This window comes from Anser cygnoides, chromosome 17 (assembly GCF_040182565.1).
Source record: "Anser cygnoides isolate HZ-2024a breed goose chromosome 17, Taihu_goose_T2T_genome, whole genome shotgun sequence".
NCBI lineage: Eukaryota > Metazoa > Chordata > Aves > Anseriformes > Anatidae > Anser > Anser cygnoides.
This window is the reverse complement of record NC_089889.1, coordinates 9,964,431-9,990,430: the sequence shown is the minus strand read 5'-3', so window position 1 is coordinate 9,990,430 and position 26,000 is coordinate 9,964,431. Positions and strand designations below refer to the sequence as shown.

Below are 26,000 nucleotides of genomic sequence, written 5' to 3'. Positions count from 1 at the left end.
CCGTTAACGGCCGCGCCGTGGCGAAGGCAAGGCGGCACGTAGAAAAGAGGCGGTTTATTGGTACATAAATATATACACAGTATATATAAGGAGGGTTTATACACGTCGTACAAACATTTACACCCGCGGAGGGAGGGAGGGAGGGAGGCGGCCCGGTGCTGCCGCCTTTTCTCTGCCTGCATGAGCGCCAGGAGCCGCCGCCAAGCGCGGGGCACCAGGGCAGCGTCCAGCGCTGGGACCTGGCCTCACGCATTGTCCGCACACAGGTTCATAGGGAACTCTCATGCATGCTACTGATAGCGTAAAGCCCGCAGCTGGGCCATCCACAGCCGCAGCCCGGAGAAGCGTCCGAGCTCCTCCACGGGTACTCGGTGTCTTCAAAGCTCCCCGGCTCACGCTGGGGACGCTGCCTCAGCGGAAGGCGTCCTCGGAGGCCAATGGCTGGAACAGCCAAAGGGCTGCCCTCATGAGCTACGTAAACATAGGAAATGCCATCAAGTCAGTTCTGCGTGATGGGGTCCGGGTTAAGTAGAAGAGTGTGATCCCTTTCCAGGCTGGCTTGATGGCTTTTGGGATGCTATTGCTGGAAGAGCCTGGCCGCGTTAAGGGTTCAGGGCTCTCGTCTGTGAAGAACACGGCGGACGCTTTTGTATTGATAGCAACTGAAGCTGGGGCCGCTGGAAGAGGAGAGGAGCAAACTTTGTCACTTGCTGTGACAGACACCTGCTGTGTCAGACACTGGGCCTGCAAGGAAGCCATGAATGGCAGAGGGAGCCCTCTGTGTGGCTGCAGGAGGTCAGGGTGATGGAAGGGAAATGGGGGGACACAAGCACCCCCCTCATCTGAAGGAGTTGGAGGAGGGTGTGCAGCTGAAGAAGTCCTGGCTGATGTGGCGCGGGTAGCCCTCCAGCACCTTCACCTGGACAGGATCGAACTTCCAGTAGTCTCGGCCTCTCAGGAAATAGGCAAAACCTGGGAATGAGAGAGGAAAGGTTAGGAGAGACAGGGTTTGCACAGCTCAGCTCTTTCCTAGCATTTTGTCTTGTTGACTCCCCACAGCATGTTTAATACCAAAAGAGAGCCTGGAGGAGGCAGGAAATGCTGCTAGATTCATTTCACCTGAATCCAGGTTTGTGGCTTACACTCTTCTTTCACACAGTTTTAGTTCTGACAGGAGTGTAGACAGGATGGAGTTTATTTTATATAGCTGGTGGTTGTAAATATGCTGTACTCAAGCAGTGGCCTGGCCTTACAAGAGCAGAGGGTGCCTAGGACCCGATCAGGGCCTGTGGCAGGGAGCTTGTGAAGAACTGCTGTGGAACACCCTTTACTACGAGGAAACTGCTCTGGGATGCAGGCTCTGGAAGCACTGGGGAGCCACTCCACGCCCGGAGGGAGCAGAGGGAGTCGCTGCATCCATCGTCCCCAGCACCCGGCTGTCCCAGGTATTTCTGCAGCACCGCGACGCTGTGTGCAGCATGGGGCACATCTGGGGGGACGGTGATACTGAAAGCAGCCTGTTCATTAGCACAGCTGCCTCGGCTGAATTGTGGGCACAGTTTCTGCTGTCCTCTCATCAATGCCTGTATTGGGAGCGGTAACAGCTAGGTAGGACTCTGACTGTTTCTTTGTCAGAAGTTTGAGTTTTCTGTATCAGGTGCTTAAATGTCGATTGTTCCAATTAATAATTATAAAGCTTCTCACTTTCATGAAAAGCTTCAGTTCCCTACCTACCGGAGGGAGCTGCCTCGCTCTCTATACACTACACGGCATGTGCTAGGCTGGGAAGTGTCCCCAGCTACCAAATGTCTAAACCTTCCAGCTGGGAGGTGGCGTCAGGCCGAGCGCCCACCCCAGAGCAGGCCCTGTCCCTGCTGGCACTGACCAAACTCATCCTGAAAAGCAGCATCGATCTCCTGAGGGACCCCGCGCCAGTCGGCCATGGTCCGCGGGTAGATGTTGTCCACCTGGCGGGTGTGAGGGTTGAAGCGCCAGTAGTTGCCTCCACTGAAGATGTAGATCTTGTTCTTCTCAGCCCCCCACACCAGAGCTGCCTGCACGGGGGAAGCAGGGAGGCCCAGCTCCACGATCGGAGTGGGACCAGAGACCCGTCTCTCGCCATCGTAAATCCAGTACTGAGAATCTGGTGAGGAGGCAGAAAAGGGGAGAGACAGGTTCAGAAGCTCTTTGATGTCAGATAATTTGGCAGTGAATTGCAGAAGTGGAGCTGATGCCTTGGCAGAGCTCCCAGGGAGAGCTGTTGGCGAGAGGCACACTGTCGCTGATAGTGCCCACAGTGCCAGGAGGGCAAAGTGTAGAATTCCCCCCTCAGTCCAACCCAGAGCTGTCAATGGTGGGATGAGGAGGGCTCTTTTAGCAGCTGCCTCGTCTGTATTTGTGGAAGTTATAATGAAAGATTTGGCTTTCCTTCTGAGCTGCCAGGCTGCCCTGCCTGGCTTCTCAGAGGCTCGTTGTCGTGGTGTTGGAGAGCCCTGTGTGCGTGCGGAAGGATGTTTCTCTCTGCCTGCTCCACTCCGATGGGACTGGCTGCAGTCCTTTGGGGAGATGAATCAGCCGGGGGCTTTGAGTTTGCTCTGGTCACGTTGAAGGAAGAGCAGAACCCGTTGCTGGATAAAGAAACGTACAAAGCTGTGGAGTTTGACAGGACAAAGGCTGATTCCTGCAACACCTCTGTGGTGAAGCCTGGGGCTGCCAAGTGGGGGCAGATAAGCAAAATGGGTCATGGCCTTATTGGGGGGGACATGTTCCTTGTGTGCCACATTTCTGTGTGGGACAGAGCGCAGGGACCTGCCCCTACCCTGCCAGCTCAGCTCTTGGAGATCGTACCTGGGCATGCACGGGCACAAGGGGGGCATGCGGTGTAAAGAAGGAAGCTACAGAAACCAGGAAGAAGTTGCCACGCTGAAGCAGACTGGGAGCATATTTCCAGTTTAGATTAAAATGGGAATCTCTAATTACCCTACGGCATGTAATACTTTCCCCTTATCTCATTTTAACTCATGGTGGGAGCCTGCCAATTTTCACACTGTAAACCCTCGTCTGCAGGTGAGGTGCTAAGCAATCTGTTTATGCAGGAACACTGCCTGCAGAGCCACTCTGTTCTCTGGTGCTCGTCTCATGGTGTGCAGACAGGGCACGCACACCCAGGGCAGCTGGGTAGCTACATTCTGCATCCCTGCTGTTAATTTCATGCTTGGAAAGAGCATTAGAGAAAACGGCGGAGCTGAAACAGGGTTCGTTGCAGGTCTTGAACTACAGAGGTGGCCACGAGGAGGTCTGGCCCCACCGTGGGTAACTGGTTTTTAACCCCTGCAGTGGCTGGAGGTTGCCTGGATGTGGGCTCGCTCAGTCTTGGGGTACTACAGGAGCTCTGCATCCAGGACAGCTGGTGGGAGGTTTTAGAGTGTCTAATAGTGGTGCTTGCTCCCATTCCCATCTTCCCTCAACTGGGACTGCTGGAAGCACAATGGCCTCCACTCATCTTGCAGAGGGCTCTGTTGCAGGGAAGACTTTTTGTTTCTTTTTCTCCTCCTGTTTCTGTCCCCAAGGAAGATGGAGCAAGTGTTTCTTTCCTCCTCTTCTGCCAGCAGCATTGCCAGGGCAGAATATCAAAACAAACATTTGTGTTTCAGAGGAGGAGAATGGGATACTTTGGCTGTGTCTAAACTAAAAACGACCCTTCCTTCTCTCTTTCCTCCTCAATATCTGCTAAAAAGTTTGAACTAAACAGAGAAAGGAACAAACAGCAAGGATCACTGATTTACTGAGGACGTCTGGAAGGTTTCTCTTCCCAGGGACTTGTTGGGTCCTGAATACCCCTCAGTAAAGAAGACGCACTTCTGAGCCGTCTGATCCCAGTCCAGCTCTTACCTTGGAAAAACCAGATATTGCCCAGAGGGTCCTCGAAGGTGGCATCCACAGAGCTTGGGATCCCCTGCCAGTGACGAGAGGCCAGAGCTGGGTAGCCAGCCTGCAGCTTTCCAGCTCGGAGCCGCCACACGTAGCGGGATGTGAAGAAGAACAGCTCGCCCCGGATGGTGGCCGCGGCGTCGAAAGCCGTGTCGCAGGCGTCGGGCTGCACAGACTGCCAAAGCACGGCCTGGTCAGCGGCTTGGACCCGCGGGAGCCCCCCTCACCCAGCCTGGGTTCAGCTGACAGGACATCCCTCCTGGGGAAGACAGTCCCAGCAGCTGGGAACAAGCCCCGGTGTTAGAGGAGGCAGAGACGAGCTGTTCACTCACCTCCACGTTGGTGATCTCGTTCGTTTCAAGGTCTGGCTGGGGCAGCTCTGCTGGCTGCGTTGGGGTTGGCTCGGGATCCAGCTTGGGTTTCCCATAGAGGTACTGGATACCTTGCTTGTCATCCTCGCTCAGGCTCAGCGGATAGCGGAAGATGTAGAAAGGAGACATCAGAGACTTGGAGACAGCCGTGTGCTGCAAGCCCAGGACGTGGCCGAACTCGTGAGCAGCCACCTGGAGGAGGTCAGTGCCTGCAAAGGGAGGAGACGGGAGACGCTTTTGCCTACCTGAGGGAGATGGGCAAGCTGTGCCCGCAGAGAGGGTGCCTGCCCCTTAGGCTCATTTCTGCTGCTCGTCAGCTCCTGGCAATGCAGAGGTATGCTGCAGGAGTCTAACGTGTGGCGAGAGAAATCTGCCTTGGCTACTGGGCTCTCAGGTTGTTCTGGCGTTTTCCCACGTAGCTCTACATCTTGTTTGTATTTTTAAGGAATCAAAGGGCATAATTAAAGGGATCCACTAATTCTGGAGCGCTGCGAGTGAATTCAGACACTCAGGTATTAGCCTGGGCATGTTGGTAATTTGTAACTGTCTCTGGGGGCTTCTGCACTCCTTGACTATCAGGAAAGAAAATGTTTTCCATGTGCTTTTGGACAGGAGAATTTAGCAGAGAGAAGGAATCTGGCCCATATAAGTAGGTGGTGAGGTGGGAAGGCTGGTTTTTGTCCACCCAGGCTTGTAGTGTAATGCAATAAGTCATGTTCAGATCGTGTCTGTGTCCGCTGTGGCAGCTGCTGGTGTCGGTGGGGAAGCCTGCGGGATTAGAGTCCGTGAGTGGCGGCTGCCACACAGGCAGCAGAGGGAGCTCACTTATTGCTTGGCTGTGGGCTGTGGCAAGAAGGTGACATTTAAAAACCAGCACATAAAAATTCCTCCAGTGCCAAGGCCTGGCCCTTCTTCGCCAGGCTCAGGTGGATGTAAGGGAGATTGTACTTTAGGAATACATGACTTCACAGCATCTACAAAAGGAGAGGGGGGAGAGCAGATTTCAGTATGCAAAAACATGTCATTTGGCTGGCAGGTTTTATTTCCAACGGATCCTTTTTGAAGTAGATAAATTGTATGGAAAGTTGTAAGAGAGGCATTAGGCAGCAAAGATGGTAAGCCAAGGCCGTTTGTTGACAAGTCCCAGCGCATTCATTCACTTGCCTTCAGCCAGAAATCCTCCAAGCTGCAGCCCAAGCGATGGGAAAGGCAGGGCTGGGAGTCAGCTGGTCTCGCTGCTCCAAGTGGGATTTCCCTGCTGGCCCAGGGGAGCAGGGCACCAGGACCGGGGCTGCAGCTGGGAGGATGCCTGGGAAGGGCAGAGGGGAAGGTGAGCCCCTGCCCTCCTTGCTGGTCAGCTTCGTGTTGAAGCCATGGATTTTTGTAGCACTGACACAATTAAATCAACACATCTAGGGCAGCTGAGAAAGTGGGATCTCTGCGTCAGTGATTAATTACAAACTTTCAGACATTTCTGTTTAGCTTGGCAGGCTCCTTGCTTGATGCTTTCCAGTGTTGGCAGATCTGCTGCACCACTGTCAGATTCTCCGGGGGAGGTGAACGACAGCACGCCTGCAGGAGCTGTGCTGGGAGCATCGCTGTCCCTCGCAGAAGGTCCTCGGCGTGGACTTCTGCCTCCCGCACGGCTCCGGGCTAACCCCGGAGCACACCTTCCCCTCCTCGTAGTCCTGCTCTCCCGTCCGTATCATGAGGCTAAGGATTTCCCCATCTCCAAGAGCTCAGGCAAGGATTAAACCATGTTTATATCATAAAGCTCTTTTCGGCATATTAAATGGCAATTAGCTGCAAAGAGCTTCTACAACATTTATTTATGGAAGGCAGAGAGGGAAAAAGGCCACGGAACAGGGCTGGATTCTGATAGGAACTGGCATCTCTTCCGACAGTTCCTGGTTTGCCTCCAACACTGTCTGTGGGAGAATGTAGGAAATTCTTCAACAACACAGGCAGCCCCGACAGAGGGTGCAAAGCAGCAGAGCCCACCCACGCCTAGGTAGCAGAAGGGCTTCTGCAGCAAGACCTGGTGCTCTGTCGTTCTTGTTTTGGGGCAGCATGGACCAAATAGGAGATGTGAGGGTCCTGACCCCCCTCAGAGCCAACCTGCTGAGAGCCCTGAACGCTGGTGTGGACAAAATATCTGGGAAACCCCAGGGAGGCAGGGGTTGAACTCGGGCTTTGTGATTGTTTCTTTGTCCCTGCACTTATTTTGGTGGGTCTTGTGGAAATGGATGCTCTGGGCGCTGCTCCAGCAGGCCCCAGGCAGCACTGCGGTATCTCATGGATCCTGACACCAGGCCCCGAGTGCCCGAGCAGGGAGCTACCAGTGTGGATCTATTAATAGCAAAAAAAAAAGTCTTGACTTGCTGTGGCGTTGTTTATGGTCAGAACATTCCCAGGCCACGGGGATAGAGCTGGAGCCTGGGTGGCTTCCCTTTATGGACTTGTTCAAAGAGAAAACGCTCTGTGGGCAGGCAGGACTGGCTGCTATGCTGTCCTCTGGAGGACGGCGTTGTTTTTGTGTCAGCTGCTGTGTCACCCGGTGCCGGGTGTCACCCGGTGCTGGAGCCTCTGTCCTCACCGGGACCACAGCGTCCTCGTGCTGGGCTCGGGCTTTGATGTGGCTGGAAGGTGACGAGAAAAGTCCCGAACACTACCTGCCAGCAGGCTTGTACGTGGTGGGAGGTGACAATACCGCAAAAAGGATGGCTGCCTCTCAGTTTTACAGGGCCCTGCTCGCAGCACAATTAAATCACTTCTTTGGGGGCATCCTGGAGCCCCCAGGGCCCCCTTAGAACAGTGCCGTACCCAGGTTGTTCCCAATCGTCCAGGTCTCGTCGTAGTCAAAGTGGACGTCCCCCTCCCGGTGCGTCTTGGGGAAGAACGCGTGCGCCAGGATCCCGCCGGGCCCGTCGAAGGGCAAGTTGTCTCCGTGCCAGTACCTGGGGGGAAAGCACGGCACACCTCAGGCAGACGGCCGTGTAGCTCAGGTGCACAGCACCGCACAGCCAGAGGTGGGGAGCGGCTGCGAAGGGACAGCAGCTCTCACCGCCACCGCAGGCATCCCGCGATCCACCGGCAGCCCTCCGGGTTCCAAACTGGGTTCTGCGTCAGGGCACCGAGGAGGCAGAGCCCAGTCACACCAAGCCCTGGGGAATTTTTAATGGGTTTCTCAGGATGTTTCTCTCCTCCCCCTGCTCAGCTTTCAGCACAAAGCTGAGGATGGAGCCTAAAGAATTAAGGAGGTGGCTGCCAGAACCGAGATCAAGCCGACGCAGCTGAGCGGCGGGGGGATGCGGAGGGGCCGCCTGCAGAGAACCCAGCCAAACCCTCAGGTCCTCGCTCAAGCCAAGCCCACTGGTGACAAATGAAGGAAACTCACGAGAGATGTGACCGCTTTAGAGAGCTGAGGGAGGCACAGGCAAATACACAGAACGTGAATCACATCACCGCTTGGACAGTCTCCACTGCTGTCACTAGTTTTGTGCAAACAGGCAGCAGAGGGATGTCTTTGCCCCCGTGCGTCTTTTGCCAAAAGTGAATTTCAGGCCAAGAGCCAAGGTTCTTTTAACCAAGGAGCTATATTTGTCTTTGGGCAGACAGTTACGTTTTCAGTCAAGGGACAGGATGGAGGACCTGAAGATGTAACGTCAAAACAAACACTTGGGAAAACAGCCTGTGGGCAGAGGAACGTAAATGTACCCGGAAAATTAATGAAGGATCGGTGACGGTACTGCGCACAGCCAGCACGGAACAGCTGCGCTTACACCAAGCAGCCCACATCTGACAGCAAACAAAAACATCCCCGCGTCTGGAGGCAGAAATGTGAGTGTTTAAGTGCCTGTGCTGAGTGCTGGCAGCTCTGCACCCCGGCTGCAGCCCGGGGTCTCGCACAGGGTGCTGCTCCGGCTGCCCACCGCGCTCACCTCGTGCTCACCTCGTGAAATCGATGACGATGTCAGCCCGGCCCTCCTGCACCTCGGTGAAGGTCAGCGGCGTCACATCGCTCCAGACTTTCAGAGCTTCCTCGATGGTCCTTCTCACCTTGGCTTTTACAAGTTGCCACGGGAACCTGATAATTCTGAAAGGCAACAGACAGCAGGTGAAGAGAGCATCAGCTGCTGTCCCGTGGACGCTGCTGTCATGAAGACACTATTTGTAGGATCAGTGGCGTTAGGGCTGCCACTCCCTCCTCTCTGCCACACCAGAGCATCTCCAATCCACAGAGGCATTGCTCTAGCACCCTCTTCCAAGCAACAAATCCCATCAGTGCCAAAACCTTTGGGCTGTGGGTGAGCTCTCTGCAGAGCTTCGCAGAGCTATGTTTTTCTGGAGCAAAGGGCTGCAGCGTTTTCCAGGTCTGTCCTCTGTGAGTCCACCCCCACAGAGGTGCCTGGGAGTGGTGGGATGGGATGTCAGCTCCTCAACCTCTGCGTTTTTTGCCCCTGGAAACGTGGGCTTGCTCAGAGCAGCTGGTGCCTCTTCTGCCCCCCTACAACATAACAGAGTGTCAGGTCTGCCGCAGAGGGAGCTTTCTTTCCCTTCCATTAACAGTGTTGGTGTGCGTTCATCTCAGCTGTGTTTCTTCCTTTAACACTTGACCAAAGAAAAAAAGGAAGAAGCCTTTCTGTTATCTGTAGCCTCCTAACACCATGAGGAACAGAGTCTCCCGCACTCAATTAAACACAATGTGATGTACACGCTGTCAAAGTCCATATGACTGCGCTCACTCCTTCACTTGTGCCCCTGTGGGCAGCTGGGCAGGAAGCACAACCCTCCCTGAAGCCTGCTCAGCAGATCTGCAATTGAGAAGGTGTGGGCTGATTTGGGCAAAACTTTACGCTGAAGTCCTGTTTACGGGAACATCAATAATAGCAGCATAAAAGGGTCTTTTTAAAATAAACTGTGAGCTGATCCCACAGAAAGGTGGCTGGGGGCGGGGAGGGGAGGACAAAAGCACAGCAGGAGCAGGCTGGTGGCGGAGGCTCCGCTCGGCGTGAGGTGGGGTTTGATGTTGGGAAGCGAACGCACGTGCGGGGGATGATGCTGGGGCTGCACAGAAGATGTTTGGACAGGAGTGGGTGAGCAGCTGCTTTTAGGGGAGCTTGTGTGTGAGGGGATGGGGAGGCGCTGGCTACGATCCCGCTGGTGGTTCTTGGTGTGTGGCTGCCCTGCCAGGCCGGCTGTTCGGGTGAGGGCAGCCCTGTGTGAGCTGCAGACAGGGAACATCAGACGGAGAGGTTCGGGGAGGGAGAAGCAAACTGTCCTCACTCCCATTTTGCATCTTCCTTACTTGTAGGTGAGGTCGGTCTTATCCCAGCGTCCCCCCGAGAGGACGAACCGCTTCTGCCGGTTGCGCCCGTTCTGGCCGTCCGGCAGCGCCGGCAGGTCGGGCACGCCGCACCGGGGCGGGTTCCAGCGAGCCGCCTGCTCACCCGCACCCATGGGGAAGCCCTTGGTGGGCACGCCGGTCCCCACGGCGTTCACCAGGGACAGCAGCCAGGGACTCTGCTCCTTCCAGGTGTGATGTTTTCGAGCCACGTCCTAGGAGAGAAAAGCAAAGCCGTGACTTGTGTCTGGGAAGAGAGGTCCCGATGCAGTGATGGCCGTCTGCCCACAGCAGTCCTGCAGTGGTGAGTTCCACCTCTCCCTCGGCTGTTCCCCTGCTGCTAGGGCACGTCCTGCTCCCCACAAATATCCCCTGTTCATTCCCTGGGCTCCTGCTCCCAGGCTGGGTCACACCTGGGAGCAGCCTGATGCCATGGCACCCCCTAAGCACCGGCCTATTTTTGGTCCACTTTTCCTTGGCAGCTGGCCTGCAGGAAATGCTTTTGCAAACTGTGGATGAGAACCAGACCCTCCAAAAACGAAACAAATCACTAGGGAGTAAATTCTCCCCCTTTGCCCCACATCCTTTTAGCCTGTATTCCCTCCTGGGTCTGGTAGGGGTGATGTGAATGGGAGGAAGCCTTGAGTCCAACAGCAGGCAGTTGTGCTCCCTGTTCTCCCCGCTGTGGTGTCCTGGTGTGGTGAGCAGCCCTCACGGCTGGAGAGGAGAGCGGGACACACGGATCTGGGGCTGACTCGGAGCCCAGCACAGAGCAGCAGTGACCGTCCCTCCAGCTCCTGTCACTGCCTGAGGTCACTGATTCTGGAGAGGGACGGACAGGACCATCTCCCCTCGCCTCACTGTGCCTGTGGCACTGCTTGGGGATAAGGTCACCTCCACAGCATTAATTAGTGCTAATTAGCTGACTCACATTGGTTTCTCACCTAACAGTAGGATTATGGGGCACAAGCTGCCTCGATACACAACCCAAGGTTAATCTCCAATGTGCTGTGAGGCCTGTGGGGTGCGGGGGTGCTTGGTCCCTGCGTATCCGCACTGCGCAAGCCCCAGATCCAAGTGCAGATTTTTTTGCCTGGTTTTGTGCAGCCAAATCTAAAGGTGCTTGAACACCAGGAGGGCTCAAGGCGCAGCAGTGACACATCTCTGCTCAGGCAGGCTCTGTGCCACAGGGCTCAGGTAGGTTTAGGGGTCCCCTCCTTCCCCTGCAGAGCGCTGCCTTCTTCCAGCCCAGCTCTCCTTCTGCTCAGCTGGGGACACGAGGGCCGGGCTGGCGTGAGGCCAGCACTGCCACGATGCCGTGTAATCAGCGTGCTGCCGTCGCTCTGCTCCCCTACAATGAGCCCATTCATGCGGGCAGGCATGAAGTGTGAAGCCCTTGGCATTAATTCCGCTACTGGGCTCCGACTCTGCAATGGCCCCGTGCCTCGGAGCGATGCACAGTCGGGCGCAGGAGCCAGGGAGGTCGCACGAGGAGCAGTTCAGGTGTCCTGCTCTTGGTATTTCTGTAACCACTCCAGCCTCTGCTTTGTCCTCCCCTGCAGCCAGCCTGGGGCTCAGCACCTGCCACCCTGCACTGACCCCGTCCTGGTGTCCCTCTGCACTTTGACACACCAGGAACTGCTCACTAAAAAGTGCAAAAAAAAGCCATTTTACGTCCCATAGAGCAAAGCCTGCCCAGCCCACCAGCTGTGGCACGGGGCCTCCATCTAATGCTTAGTGAAAGGAGGACGCGTGGGGTGGCCGGTCCGAGGGAGGCTGCACCAGGCTGCTCCCACTGAACGCTGGAGCCCTGCCAGGCGGGAGATAGATACCTGTCCTTCCAAGAGGAACTCTGAGAGCTGCCTGGCACGCTGTCTGGGTGGGCAGCTGATGTCAGGACAGCTGGCAGAAGGCACTCATAAGGTTCGTGTCCTGGCCAACACCTTGCTCTCAGCCCCCATGAGACCCTCTGCTAAGCACATGATGGCAGCTGTGTCTGCAGGTGCTTTTCACCTAAGCCCAGCCTGAAAGGTTCTCAGCTCCTCGTGCTGCTCACACTGCTCAGGCTCACTCTGCTGCCATGGGGTGATGAATATGTCTGCGTTCCCAGGGACCAGGAGGCGCAGGGCGGCTGCTCTGAGGCACGTGGGGAGCAGAAGTGGAGATGGACCCTGGGGAAAGCCCTCGCTGTGCAGCTGGGACAGGAGTCGTGCAGGTAGGCAAGTTGAAGCTGATCCAGATGGGCTTTTTTTGTCTTGGCTATGCTAACGAGATCCACTCAGACTGCGGGGGGCCTGATGGGTGGAGGGAAAGTTGGTTGCTGGCTTCCTGGCTGGGAGCACTGGCGTAAACTGGAGATTTATCGCCCTCCTCCGAGCAGGGGCACAGAGGAGGAATTGCCTGGTTCCTTCTTGCCCTGAGGGAGCCCCTGTGCAGGGGCAGAGGGGAGGTTGGTTTTGTCTCTCTGGTTAACTTAAGGCCACTGGCTCCAGCTCCAGCTTCCAGCCACCCAGAGCTGCGGGCAGCTGCGTGACCGGGCCGGGGAGGGGACACCAGGCCAGGGAGGGGACGCCGTGGGTGCCCTGGCCGGAGGCAGGAGGTCAGACCTGCCCTGCTGCCCACTCGCCCCCAGACAAACAGAGGCAGGGCAGCGAGTCGCTCTCTGCCGTCACTGCACCGACATTAACACGATGGCAGGAAAGGGCTGGAAAATGCCACTGCAGGCGCAGTCGGCAAGGGGAAATGTTACGGGCAGAAACCACTTGCCAAACAATGCTCAGGAGACGTGTCAGGCTGGAGATCTCAGCCTCCTTGTCGGGACACACCTCGCTGCAGTCACTTCCCAGGGCTTCGATAAGACATCCTCTCGCTTTAGACTGCATCCTTCCCACCTCGCGCGGCAGCCACCCCTCTCTGGGATGGGTGGGAATTTCAGGGAGCTCCTGCTTTGTTCTCCCAGGCTGTGGCATGCCCCAGCTGTATGCCTGGGGGTTTGTTTTGGGCTGTGCTGCTGCTGAAGTGAGTACAAACCTGTGGAGAGGCCAAGGAAGGTGCCGGCTGCTGGGTAACCATCAGGGCACCCCCACTTCTCCCATCCCAGCACAGGAGGGGAAGGGATTACTGGAGACCAGAAGTAAAGGGAGGTCCCTGCAAGCCAGGGAAGGCATTCAGAGTGCAGAGCTGGATCAGAGCACAGGGACAACGCCTGCAGGGACAGGACGAGAGCCTGCCTCACCCTCCAGCAATCCCCCTTCACCGGCCGGGGGGAGCTGAGGGCTGCAGGGAAGGGAGCCTGCCAGCTCCCCCAGGGATGGCTGCCCTCCAGCCCCCCAGAACTCTCCCATGCACGGGCCTGCCTCTGAGCCTCCAGCTCAGGCTGTGTGCAGCCACTTGCGCTGCCCTTCACGGGACAGCCCACGGCCAGGGATGGCTGCTGTGCTTGGGAACAGGCAGCTTGCAGCCGGGGGAAGGGGCCAGGGCTTTGCAGTAGCCACTGAGCAGCAAAATGTCTGCACAACAGAAGCACTGAGGGGCTGCCAGGCCCGAAACCAAGGGAAGAAGGCAGTGAGGACAGCAGAAGAACAGAGCTGTGGGCAGAGAGGGCTGCGCAAAGAAAGCGCCTCTTCCTAGCAGCCTTGTGACCAAAAGGCTGAGGGGGAACAGGAGGGAAAGGACAGATCCCAGGGGAGAGCAGAAACCACTGTGGAGGTGCAGACTGCCCGCTCGGCTCCTTCCAGCTGTATCAGCCCTTGAGTGCTGTGACACAACAGACATCACTCTGGCTCTGCTGGGGCCAGATGAACACCAGCCAAGCTTCCCAGGAAGTGTCCCAGCCATCCCGAGGAGCCAGGAGCATCTTTAACCTCAGTATGTTGGGCAGCACTCGCCCCCCAGAGCCTCCCAGGAGAAGCAGCTGGAGCAGCACAGCTAAAATGGGTATATAAAAAACTCAAGAGCGAGACTGCTGTCTGACACTGACAGTCTCGGTGCTCTCCCCCGCCTGGGTCCATCCTCTGCTGCCTGCCCTGTACGCAGACTTGTCTTCTGTCGTGCAGCTAATTACTGCCCTGACTGGGCTGCTGCCTGCTCCTGCAGCACGGACATGAAAGACGACCCCCTCCCGTCACATCGGGGGGACTGGGCAAGTTACAGCACGAATCCCATCAGTCTCGGATACTTCCCCTGTCGCTGGGGGCTATTTCCTCTTCTGCTGGGAGATGAGCTGATGGGTTTTCTCCCCACCTCCCTGTCCCTTCTGCCGCTGCTTTTTCATTTCTCCCTGCTTTCTCCTTCTGTTACGCAGACTGTTTGGCAAGGCCCTGGTACCTGCTGCCCCTTTGGCTAGCAGGATTATCCTCCTCCCACCTATGAGTCTGCACCGTGGAGCACTCCGTCCCTTAGCTCAGTGTGTGGGGAAGGAGAACAGAGATGTTTTCTCCTGCGACTCTCATGTAGGAGAGCTCCAGCACCCTGCTTCTGACCGCTGTCGCGTGGCTGTGCCCCCCAGAGGCTCTGCACCCCCTGAGCAGCCTGCAGTAATGTCCTTGCCTGACATCAGCACTGTTTTCCTCATGCACAGAGTACCAGTATTTTGGCCAGCCTGCCTCTCAGCCCAGCGTGGATTTGCAGGGGTTGGATTTGAAAGTGTGGCTACAGCTGCTAATTAGCAGTAAAGCTGGAGCTACTCCAGTCTGGAGTGGAGAACGGGGACAGGCTGCGTCCCAGAAGTGTGGTGCTGGATGTCTGCAAAGGTGTGAATGCCACAGCTGAAAGTTCATGGCAAGGACAGATTTTTTTGTGGTCTGGTCAGCCCCTGAGCTGAGCGTGCTCCTGGTCAAGAGGCACTGTTTATGGAAACAATGGAAACTCACTGGAAATAATGCGTAGGCAAAGCCACCAGGTTTATTGATCCTGCCCCCAGAAAGAGGCAGTCTCCCAACGCCTCTAACTGGGAATTCTTTGCTTGCACGAAATACGTCTGTAACAGGACTGGCTTCTTTGTGCTGGGCTGCAGCCCTGTCCTAGGGCAGAGCAGAAGGAACACAAAGGGCAAGGCCAAACCTTGGCCAAACGGGAGGTGCTGCAGTGCCAGGCCTCGTGCACGCAGTTGGAGGTTCCTCTCCACTCGCTCCCATACTCCGTGGCACCACCAAGCATGACCTCTTGGGGCCTGACAGTTTGTTTCCGGATTATTTGGCGATAGTTGTTGTTGGCAACAAAAAAGGGAAAATGTTTATTTTTCCTAAGCAACGTGGAACATGAAACATTATAGACTGCAAATGTTTATGCCCACAGTCACAATGAAAAGGCCCGGGCTCCAATGTAACAAGAGAAAGCAAATGAATAAACACTGCAGGACTATTTTTATTATCAGACACTTTAATTACGTGACAGTTTGTGAGTCTACTCCACCAATAACACCGCGACCACACTGCTGGTGTCACCCAAGCAACAGTTTGCCAGAAACAGGAGTACTTACAAGGAAACAAGCCCCAGGACGCCAGGACAGCAAAAGGTCTCAGGAGCCCTTAGGCTGATGACCTAGAAATACCCTTGAAACCAAGGAACTGCTCTAGGATGCTGCACGCTCCAGCCAGAGGAGGGACAGGGTTGAGATATTTTGTTCATTGTGCATTTACACCCAAGTTAAGGTGAGCAACGAGCTACTGGTGCTCAGCCCAAGGACAGCAGCCAGGACATCTCCCACTGGTACAGCCACTGGGCACAGTGCAGCCCTCTCCCGAGCTATGGGAAATGTTCTGCCCTCAGGGAGCGTGTCCTGCTCGGGTGTGCAGGCTGGGAAACCTCCAAACCCACAAACACTGTCTCCCTGCCAAATCTGCTGAAGATATCTGGTGGGTTTTTCCCCTCTGCTAATTTTCAGAGCCACTTATGTGAGATGACGATGGCTCTGCTGCTTAAATCCCACGGTGAGGAGAACAGCTCGAAGCAGATTCAGCAGTGCTTCCATTTGTGGTACAGGCTGCATATCAGTACAGTGTAAGAGTATCCAGGAACCCCCCAGTTAACCCGTCTGCCATACTTGGGATTACTATGAACGAGCTGTCTCTGCTGTGAAAAGTCACCGCAGGACAGTTTTGCCACAGAAGACCCTTTTTAAACAACAGACCTACACCTGCACCCTGCCTCTGAAAGCCCCCGGAGCTACGCTGCCGGGCAGGATGTGCACAGGGGAGTGAGTAAAGTGCATGGGGGTCTGCCCCAAAGTGCTCCTCTCCTCGCTGCCCTTTTCTCCCTTTCCAGCCCGCTTGCTCAGCACCGCCCGAGTCTGCCACACTGCAGGGTGTGCGTGTGTTGCATGTGAAAGCACAAACACAACAAGCCCGCTGGAGAATAACTGCTTACATGTGTCTTGAGTCTCTCCCAGAGCAGAGGATAAACATGCCTAAAATTACCCCAACACTCACTGCAGTATTTAAATAGCCAAACCAAACAGTGCAAATCAAACCCTTCCTGCAGGAGCTGCCTCGCCGGCTCGCTCCCCCCCGGCGCCTGCAGGGAGGGCAGCACAGGGCACCCCGGGGACCCGCAGGCTGCAGGGGGACAGCCACAGGGTACGGCTCCGAGCGACGATGCTGGCAGCTGGGGAGGTGCCACCGCTTCTCCACCGAGAGAGAGTTTCCCAGCGAAGGGACTGACTTGGATTTCCCAGGGGAGACGGAAGCAATGCAGGAATTCAGCGTGCGCGCGTGCACTGCCCCGAGGACTGCAGCTCTTTTGTTCTCAAGTTTTACAGTGGACACCAGGCACCGCCTGTGTTTTGCTCTCAGTTTTCTCTTTCTTTAGGTGTTAATGTAAAAGTGAAGGAGGGCTGTGAAGTTTGCTACAAAGAACACCGCTTCTTCTGCAATTTGCGCTGTGCAGCTGGGTCTTAAAATGAATCTTAACCCCTGTTTCCCCTCCATCCCCAAACTACTGCTGTTGTGACTTGGTGCTGGAGCACCTAACAGCCCCAGTCGTGGTGCGAGGTGCTGGCAGCATGGTCCGTGCCCACCCCTTCTACTAGCACAGCTCGAGGAGGTCACCGACTTCTGTCTCCTAGGAGCGAGTCTCTTCCCAGCTCAGCCCTTTGGCTCTTTTCTCATTCATCACCCGCCAACACAAGGTGCACAGGGAGGAAGATAGCTGCAGTTAGACATGGGGAAACATCTCCTTGTGCAGAGGGAGTGAAAACAGCCAGGAGAACATGTGATGGCATGGCAGAGCTCTCTCACGAGAGGGCAGAGAAGGGGTGAGGCCAGAAACTTGCATACAGGCTACTGCCAACCCAGCAGTCCTCCTTCAGCCGCTCCACATTGATGTGTGCCCTGGCTCGGGTGCTAGGAGAGGGACGAGGTGTTGCTGTCACCTTACTTGTATGTGAAAGCAACCACTGGCTGTACCTCAGAGGCACCAGAATGACCTTCAGAAGCCTTGACACCAGCTAAGGAACATGTACCCAAAGAGGAATCTATTTGGGATGGAGAGGACATCTATATGAAAGGATGGGAAAACATCTGTCCATTTCAAACCCCAAAGCAGTGCAGCCACCATCTCCACAAAGACCGAATGAAACATCGATTTACAACCCTGAACTCCACATGGCTGGTCAAACACATCAGCACGAGATGTTCCCTAACAAAACATATTTGTAGGAGCATCACATGGAGTTACTGCAGCCAGGACAAAAGTATGAGCACTCAGGACAGAGAGCACTGTCCCAGGGCGAGGAGGAAACCACCTCGGGGCAGCCGGCTCCCAACTGGGGGGCCCTAACCAACCTGTGCAAGCAGTCAGCGCTGCACACACATCGAAAGGACACGAAAGTGAGAGTCGCAGACGGACAAGACCGAGGGTGTGAAACCCACGGCTGGCTTCCCTGTCCCCTGGGATCCCCACGGGTCCTTGGTGGCAGCAGGAGCAGGACCAGAGGCTGCCGGGTCCCTCTAGGAGCAGCAGCTTCTCGGCGTGCGCACGGCCGAGCGCGAGGCACCCCGCCAGCCCGGCACACGTCCCGCACGAACCAGCCGTCGGCGGCCGTACGCCGGCGGAGCCCTGCCCTCCCCACACACCACCCAGCCCGCGGCTTGCTGCGCTCGGGTCTGCGTGAAACAAGCGTGGAGAGCGGTGCCATCGCTGCGGGGGCACCCGGCTCACCTTCCTCAGCGGCGGAGCCGAGCGCGGTGACATTTTGTTGGGAATACCACCAGCACGTTGGGGGCCAAGGCTGCGCTGTGCCAAGTCCCAGCCCACAGCCTATTTAGCAGCCAAGTTAGAAAGCGCTCGGATGACAGAGCCGATAACAAACCCCCCGCAGAACCTGAGCTAATCCCCCGGGCTGCTACCGGGCGCTCGCTGTCACCGCTTTATGGCACGCCGGCGGCGCGCGGATCCGATAACCCAACTCCCAGCACAAGGAGCCCTCTGTCTGCTCCCATCCGAGACCCTCACAGACAGCTGCTCGTGGCTCGGGTGCCCGGCAGGAGCAAGAAGAAACCCTAGAGCCCCCCCCAAAACCACAGAGCCCCCCCCCAAGCCCACCAGGGCCCCCCGAAAGCCCCCCAGAGCCCCCCAAAGTCCCAGAGCCCCCCTCCCGCCAGCTCTCCTCGCCCACCCCTCCTCTCCCGTCCCCAGCGAGCTCTCCTCTGCCTGCAGCCCCCGTGGGACCCCGAACCCCCGTGGGACCCCCAACCCCCGTGGGACCCCCCCAAACTCACCGGCTTGTGCGGGCGGCGGGCGGGCGCGGCGGGCGCGCAGTGCAGCAGGGCGGCGGCGAGCAGGGCGGCGGCGGGCAGCGGCGGCCGGGCCATGCCGGGCGGCGGCCGGGCTCGGACATGGGCCGGGGCTGAGGGGCGGGTTAGGGGTGTGCGTGTGGCGGTGGCGATGGGGGTGTCCCGCGGCGCCTTTTATCCCCCGCCCGCCCGCCCTTTTGTTCTCCCCTCGCCGGGCCGCGGCGCTGCGGGGCTGAGGGGACGCGGCCGCCGGCCCCCGGGCGGAGCCGGGCCGGGAGGGGGCCGCCCCGCCGCCCCCCTTCTCCTCCTCCTCCTCTTCCTCCCCGAGGTGTGGGGGGGGGGGCGGTAACTCCCCACAGCCACCGCAGGCTCCCTGTTTCCAGCCCCTGCCGCGGGAGCCGGCGCTGCCGGGGAAGGAGGCCCCCGGGGGGCTCCCAGAAGCGGGGCCGACATCCCCCAGGCACGCAGCGCCCTCGGCCCCCTCGGTTCTGTGGTGGCACAGCTCCTCCAGCCGTCCCCAGGCGGGCTGGAAGGGGCTCGGACGCTGCTGGCTGTGGGGATTCACAAAAGCACTGACTCCAAGGACGATTCCCCAAAGGTTCTGCACCCGGAGGTGGTCGCGCACTGGGGCAGGCTCCCCGGGGACTGGTCACGGCACCCAGCCTCCGGCGTTTAGGAAGCGTTCGGACTGTGCTCTCCGCCAGGTGGTCCGAATCGTGGGGTGGACCTGGGTGGTGCCAGGAGATGGACTCGATGGTCCTTGTGGGTCCCTCCCGGCTCGGGATATTCTCTGATTCTGCTGCTGCAAGCAGGGGGTGGATGGGAGGACAGTGAAGGTGTTTTCCAGCTCCCCCATCCCTTGGGACCTCCCAGGGACAAAACCCAATCCATCTACATCCTTAGTGCCTGCCTAGGCCTCTCAGTGCCCACGGGGAAGATGTGACCTCTGGATTTAATGCAGGAAACGTGTCTGCATCGCTGCTCTGCCTGTAAAGGGCTCGGCTGGAGCCATACGTGTGCACCCAGCCCTTCGCTCCACACCTGCAGGAAGGCTTTCCCTGTGCAGGGTGCTGAGGAAGGGGAAGGAAGGGTGCACCCCATTTTGGAGATGCCAAAGCCCCCATCCGCTCAGCCTGGAGACGGAGGCAGGCAGTGCACAGCTCTGGTTTCTTGGTTCCTGTTTCTGTGGCCCTGGACTGTGTCAGCATCCCCTCAGCAGACAGAGTTTAACTGCAAATTGGTTCAAGAAATGTATGTAAATAAGGAGACTTTGATCTCCAGCTGCCTGGGCTGGTGCACAGGGAGTTGGGAAGGCTTCCTGACATCCCAGACCGTGTGACGGTTTTATTTGTCTGCGATCAATTGTTCGTGTTTTGCTTTATGGGAACCATATTTAGGGTGTAAATACTGAGTACGATAAGCAGATGCAGGAAGAACGAGCCTGGCGGTGGCCGTGCTTGCATGGCACCGCAGTGCTGAGCAACGGGAGAGGAGGCAGAAAAGCGAAATCCTGGCCAGCAGTCGCACGGCATCGCGTGGCAGGCAGTCGGGAGCTGTGCCCTGACCTGGCCCCACCAGCAGCAGGGCGCGGATCAAATGTGGGGGCACCCCCAGCTGCAGAGCTCCGTGCCTGGTCGCAGCCCCAGCCCCACCAGCGCAAGCACTGGGACTGGCAGGAGTCGTCCCTGTGTCGGAGCAGCATGTCAGGAGTGTCCCAGAGGCTTGTGAGAGGAGCCAGGAGAGAAGAAGCAGGGAGGCAGTGCTCGCAGGGCTCAGGCTGCACGCTGTGCAGTGTGCGCTCCTGCTGGTCCATCTGTGCACGGGAACGCGGAGCAGTTCCCACTTTCTTGCCTTGCTCTGAGCCAGACAGCTGGGTCTTAGCAAGGAAAGCTTTGTGTCTCTTTTCTTTAGTGTCTTTCATTTGAATGGCTGGTGTCTCCGGGAGCTCGGTGCCTTCAGCCCATGCCAGTGGAGTCTGTCGGTGCCCTGGGGAAGCAGGGAGAGGCGTGGGAGCAGCCTGCGAGGCAGCGACAGGCAGTTTGGCTCTTGTTAAAAAAGGGAGACTTTCGAAGGGGGTGTTCTGGGAAACACAGCCCTTGCAGAGACGGGACTGTGCGTGAGAACGGCCGGCTCCTGCCAAGACACTGAACACAAAAGAAAGTGTATGGTGTGTTTGGGTTTCCCAACATTTCCCAGCAGAACAGGGACGTGGTTAGCAGCAGAAAGATGGGTGGGTTGGGAGCGTGTGTGCTCACCTTCTGCACGGGGCCAGCCCAGGCCCTTTTGCTAACCCTCCTCTGCTGGGAGCTCTCTGTGTTCATGCCTCGTCCCTACCTCAGTTTGCCACTTGCTGGCTGTACCGGGGCTGCTGGCAGATGAGCACAGGCTTCCACCCCAGCCCCAGCGCGCCGACAGCCTGACATCTCTCAGTGCAGGCGCTGCCTGCTTGCTTTCCTGTAGCCTCGGACAGGCCGGAGCCAAATCTGGGGTTCAGCGAGCTTGTGGTGGCTGCAGGAGATCCGTGGACGCCTTCGTGATCAGGAGGTCCTGCCAGTCGCTGCTGGTGCTGATAAAGCATCCCCACGCACGGCTCTTCGTGCCCGACAGCTGCCCCTCCTGTCTCGCACCAGTGGGATGTATGTCTTAACATGGTCCAGCATGTTTTCTTTTACTCCTAGATTTTGAGAAAAGTGCGGGGGCCCCCCTGCACCTCTGGAAGGTGCCAATGGGACCAGGGATGAGGAAAGAAGCCAGTGGGACCGGGGATGACAGCACACGGGGAAACCTCTCCTCAAACCTGTTGTGCTGTGTCACACGCGCAATGAGCTCCGTGGTCTCAGAAACGGTGTGCACGGGTGGCTGGAGGATCCCCTGCCCTTTTGCTCACAACTAGCATCCTCTGCTCACTTTTCCCAGCTCTCTGGGGAATCCCCATTTGGCTGGATTTGGGGGACAGTTTGCAGGGTTTTAGCTTTTGGCTGGACGTAGTCCCTGAGCATTTTGCTCCTTTGGTGCTGATCACAACACGAACCTCGAAATGCACCAAGGCAACAACCTGTGTACAGGAGGAAGGAAAGCAAGGGCAGGTCCGACTCTTCTCTGTTGAGAGCAGCAAAGAGGTGGCATAACTCTCCTGGTCAATGGGGCCATTTCACTGTGAAACTGCTGTGAGACACTGCTGTGGCACTTTGGACTGAGAGCAGGAGGGGGAAGAGGTCTCTGAGCGAAGGGGAAGGGGGAGGTGAGAGAGAAACTGAATTTAAATGGATTAAGGCTGTCTGTCCAAAGTCCTTTTGTTTCCTGCCACCTCCCTGGTGTGACTTTCACAGCTGTGTTCTGTGTGGCTCAGGGCCTGGCTTCAGGCTCCCTGCAAAGTCAGCACGGAGCTTTACACCTCCGGGGCATTTCCCAGAGCAGCTGGAGGGGGGACCCGGAGCCAGTGCCCCAGGACAGAGAAACCCTTTTGATTTTTCTAACATCTTTCCTGTTCACTCTGTAGGTGACAGCGTCATGAATTGATGTCTCCAGCATCACGGTCTGTGGGTGACAAATGGGAACGCATCCCCATCAGGCAAGTCTCTATTCTCACCTTTGTGCTTTCAGGGCTTCCCCTTTGCTTTGGCCCTGCCATCGTGTTTTCCCCGGGGGCAGCCAAAGTGGGTGTTTGTACAGGTGATGGTAGGTGCAAACAAGGCTGGGGGCCGTGCGCAGTGAGCTGCCCTTGTAAGCACCAGGGCTGGGGAGGATTTCCCGCCCGAACAGGCCTTGAATTACCGGGTTCTCTTCCTCAGCTGGCAGCCCAAAGCATGGGGAAGGGGCAAGAAGAGGACTTGGGGTCACTGGAAATTTGGCCTTCGGGCCTGGACTCACAAGTGTAAAAGTAGTATCTAAAGTAATAAGTAAAAACGTCTGTTGGTTGGCAAAATCCTTTGCTTCAAGGCTCTTTTTAGAATATAATTTTTGTAATGTAATGACTTGCGCAGGCTGTCCTGAATCCAAACCATGCACCTTCAAAATTCCAAAATAATGTTTGATTTTTTTTTTCTGCATTTCAGCTTAACTGGGCTGATACAGCAGCCTCAGTATGAACTTCCAGAAAGTTTTGCTTGGGCCAGAAAGCTTTGCTTGGGCCACTACTACTTGTTCGGTATTTATTTGGTTTTGTCTTTTTAAAAAAAAGTTTAAAAAAAACTTTGACTTTCATTCTGGGTTTGCCATGGAGTCTGTTGAGTTTAGGATCTGCTGTGCATACAGCCCTTGTTAAATCAAGGGGCACGCTTGGAGCACAGTCCCTGGGCTGGGTGCAGGCTAACGGGGATGAGCTGCTCTGCAGGCACTGCCTCCCCCAGGCCAGGAACAAGCAGGAGGGTAGCAGGACTGTCCTGCACCCCACCTTCCAGAGCCTGCCTTCCCTCGCCTGCGCAGCTGTAAAATGGAGCATGTGTGACCAGGCTGCTGTGCCCTGTAGGTCCTTACCCAGCCCTGTGCTCCCAAAGCATGTTCTTCATGTCAGGGGCTCGGCCCAGGAGCAGGTCCATGGGGGAGCAGCTAAGGCAGCTGCAGCCCCCTCGTTTCCCCGTTAACTCCCTCTGTGTAGCACACCCGGCAGCTCACGCGGAGCTGGAGCAGCAGCAGGGCCGTGCAGCTCTTCCTCCCCCTCTCCTCCCGCAGCCCTGTTGCAGCTGCATCCAGCCCTGGGATTCGCCCCCAGCAAGCAGCTCCCTGCTCCGCCGTGGTCGGCGCGGGCACCGGCGGGCTCCAGGCTCGGGGAGAGGTAGGGCATGGTGTTTGTTGTCTAATCAGCTCCTAGCCCGTGCCAGGAGCGGAGCGCACACAAACAGCACGGGGCTCCGGTGAGAAGCGCTGCCTGCGAGATAAGCCGGGCAAGGAAAACACATCCATCTTCGCGTCTCTTGGCCTGAGATGGAGTTTCATCTGCTGGCATTTTCCTGGCGTAGGCTCAGTGCACAACACAATTCACCTCTGGAGCCAGACGCCTGGGAGCCAGCTCCCATTTCGGGCAAGAGGTGTCAGCCCCGGCTTGCACAGCGGGCGAATGCGGTGAGAAGCTGGCGGTTGAGGCACACTGCACAGGAGAAGGGTGCTGGCCCAGCCAAGCCCCCGTGGCAGCAGGGGCCTGCCTGCATGCTGTGCCCAGCAGCGCTCATCCCTGAGCAAAAGGGCAAGCCCGGGTAGCAGAGCTGCGCTGAGCAGCCCCCGGCCCAGGTTTTGAACTTTGAGCCCGCAGCGTGGGCACAGCACAAACAACCGGCCCTTGGGAGGCACCGAGACGCAGCGTGAGCGTGGAGCAGAGCTGGCTCCAGCCCGCGGCTCAGCGTCTGATAAGGAGGTTGCTAGTGCCGTCTTGCAGCGCGCTCGACCTGCCAGATTTCCGCAAATGAGACGTCCTGGTGAAACACCCCCACCTTTGCCTCCCTCTGATCCCCTCCGAAGCGGAGCCGAGATTGGAATGTCTCCTGGGATATGATTCCCTCTCGCCTAAGGGGGACTGCGTTAATAAAATGCAGCGCGAGATGTGAAGGCGATGGGGGAGGGAGGGAGGCAGGGCTGCGGGGATGAGGCTGCTATGAACACGCCGTGGGTCTGCTGGAAATGTCCCGTCCTGTCCTCCTTCCCCTTGTCCCCGGCACTGAGCTGTGGAATTCAGGGTGTGGGTTGAGGCATTCTTCACACTCGTTTCTGCTCAGAAAAGTCAAACTCACTATCTCCCTCCTGCTCCCCCCCTCCTCAGCAAACCCCACTGAACTAACAAGCATCGCTCCTGCCCCCCTGCATTGCTTGGGCATCGCCCCAGCCTGTGCTTTTGCTTGTGGTAAGCAGAAAGCACCTGTCCCTGGGGTGTGCAGGCCAGCTTGGCAAGCCAGGACCATCACTACCCAGGAGAGAGCACTCCCCTCGTGCCTGCAGGACCGAGCGCTGGGGACACAGCTGGACTGGCCAGGTGTTAGTCCTCTACACAAGGAGAAGACACTGTCAGCTTCTTCTAAAGAGGAAAGGGGAAAGGGAAGGAGAAAGGAAAGGAGAAAGGGAAGGGAAGGGAAGGGAAGGGAAGGGAAGGGAAGGGAAGGGAAGGGAAGGGAAGGGAAGGGAAGGGAAGGGAAGGGAAGGGAAGGGAAGGGAAGGGAAGGGAAGGGAAGGGAAGGGAAGGGAAGGGAAGGGAAGGGAAGGGAAGGGAAGGGAAGGGAAGGGAAGGGAAGGGAAGGGAAGGGAAGGGAAGGGAAGGGAAGGGAAGGGAAGGGAAGGGAAGGGAAGGGAAGGGAAGGGAAGGGAAGGGAAGGGAAGGGAAGGGAAGGGAAGGGAAGGGAAGGGAGAAATTTCCAACTGAGAACAGATGTTGGGAGCTGCTGGACTGGACAGTGTCAGTAGGGCAGAGGAGCGCGATGTGGTCCTGAGACATTTTGGAGAGCTGAGACAAAGGGCCCAGAGCCACAGGTGGCTGTGGACTGTTTGTGTAGAGCCTGCACCATTGCACAGGATCTTTCAGGCTGCTATACAGCCATTACATCCTTGCTTGGGAAGAGGGAAAGGGGGGCAGGCAGCTGCTAATGTAATATTTTAGTTCAAAGCAGTAGCTGTTCGTGAGTTGGTGCTAACAGCCTCCTAAAAGGTCACAGATGCCTCTGCCTGAGACACAGCCTCCATCCTCGCTTCTGAATTCGCTCACGTGTTGTTTTACTGCAGACTCCTCTGAGCCGTAAGTCCCCACGCAGCGCTCTGCTTGGGAAAACAGCCGAGAGCAGCTCTCTGGAGACGTTTGCTGTGTCTGCAACAGAGGGGAGGGAAGTGAGACCAGCCAGGGACCAGAACAGAGGGAAATGGCCTCTGGGTAGACATGTGGATGAGGAGGAAATGCCAAGCCCCAAGCCCATCAGCCGGGGCAGCACAGGTAAAACAGGGAGCCCTGTGAAGGTGTGAGATCGCTCCAGGGCTGCTCAGCACTGGTATCTTCTGCGAGGGCGTGTGAGCTCGCTGCTTTGGACTCCGTGGAAGAGCCTGGCAGATCCCATCTGGAGAAAAGGCAGCAAACTGCGGCTCAGATCCTTCAGCTACACACGAAACAAACGTGCCCTGACTTTTTCGTTGTACTGCTTATGGGTACTCTGCTGTGGTGAAGGAAACAAAACAGGGCTCCGGTTTGCCATCTTGTCTCAGCAGGTGAATTCACATTGCTCCCAGTGATTGCTGTCCTCGTGGTCTGAGTGTATGCTGAGGGTGATTTGGAAGAGTTGATTTCTTGACTAGGACTAATGGAGGAATTTTGGGACATGCAGGTCCTTTTTAAGTTGCAACTAATGACATCAGCCCTTGACTGGGATCAGCACATGGCTCCTCTTTCCGCACCAGGAGACCAGGGGAATCCCTCGTAGAAGGTTTGGTGCTCACGACTCTGCAGTCTGTGCAGCAGCTGGGAGGCAACAGCCCCCAGGAAAAACGAATCCAGCTTCCCTGCTTGGTACCTTCCTGCACAAGCAGGTTACTGGGGGGTAGGGGGAACAGGCAAATGCAGAAATGTACTTACACCTCCCAGGATCCATGGGCATGGCTGAGGGAAACCTCTTTTGATGGGGAAGGGCTCTCCAAAAACCATGAGCAGAGCAATCT

At 57.0% G+C, this 26,000-nt stretch overlaps 1 protein-coding gene and 1 long non-coding RNA gene across 3 annotated transcripts; one reads left to right on the top strand and one right to left on the bottom strand.

Moving 5' to 3' along the window:
• Nucleotides 1-39: 39 nt before the first annotated feature.
• On the bottom strand, nt 40-18,589 carry MMP11 (matrix metallopeptidase 11). The gene is made up of 8 exons (XM_066978664.1): nt 18,363-18,589; nt 9,610-9,860; nt 8,254-8,397; nt 7,125-7,258; nt 4,263-4,510; nt 3,892-4,105; nt 1,886-2,143; nt 40-972 (listed from the first exon to the last, which is right to left on the bottom strand). The coding sequence occupies exons 1-8, from the start codon at nt 18,453-18,455 to the stop codon at nt 839-841; spliced, it is 1,476 nt and encodes a 491-aa protein (XP_066834765.1). The 5' UTR covers nt 18,456-18,589; the 3' UTR covers nt 40-838.
• LOC125182792 (uncharacterized) lies at nt 9,813-23,923 on the top strand. 2 transcript variants are annotated; one of them, XR_010825433.1, is made up of 4 exons: nt 9,813-9,949; nt 11,756-11,860; nt 21,877-21,948; nt 22,169-23,923. It is a non-coding gene; the product is annotated as an uncharacterized lncRNA (long non-coding RNA). The 2 variants fall into 2 exon arrangements; XR_007163371.2 differs by having other exon boundaries at nt 21,877-23,923.
• The last annotated feature ends 2,077 nt before the right edge of the window (nt 23,924-26,000 follow it).

Bases quoted from the DNA above. Each gene is read 5' to 3' on its own strand.
- MMP11 (XM_066978664.1), bottom strand. From the start codon at position 18,455: ATGGCCCGGCCGCCGCTGCCCGCCGCCGCCCTGCTCGCCGCCGCCCTG. The intron at 8,398-9,609 runs GTAAGGAAGATG...GTTGCCTTTCAG, and splicing joins AAGACCGACCTCACCTACAA to AATTATCAGGTTCCCGTGGC. The intron at 4,511-7,124 runs GTACGGCACTGT...CTCCCTTTGCAG, and splicing joins GACGATTGGGAACAACCTGG to GCACTGACCTCCTCCAGGTG.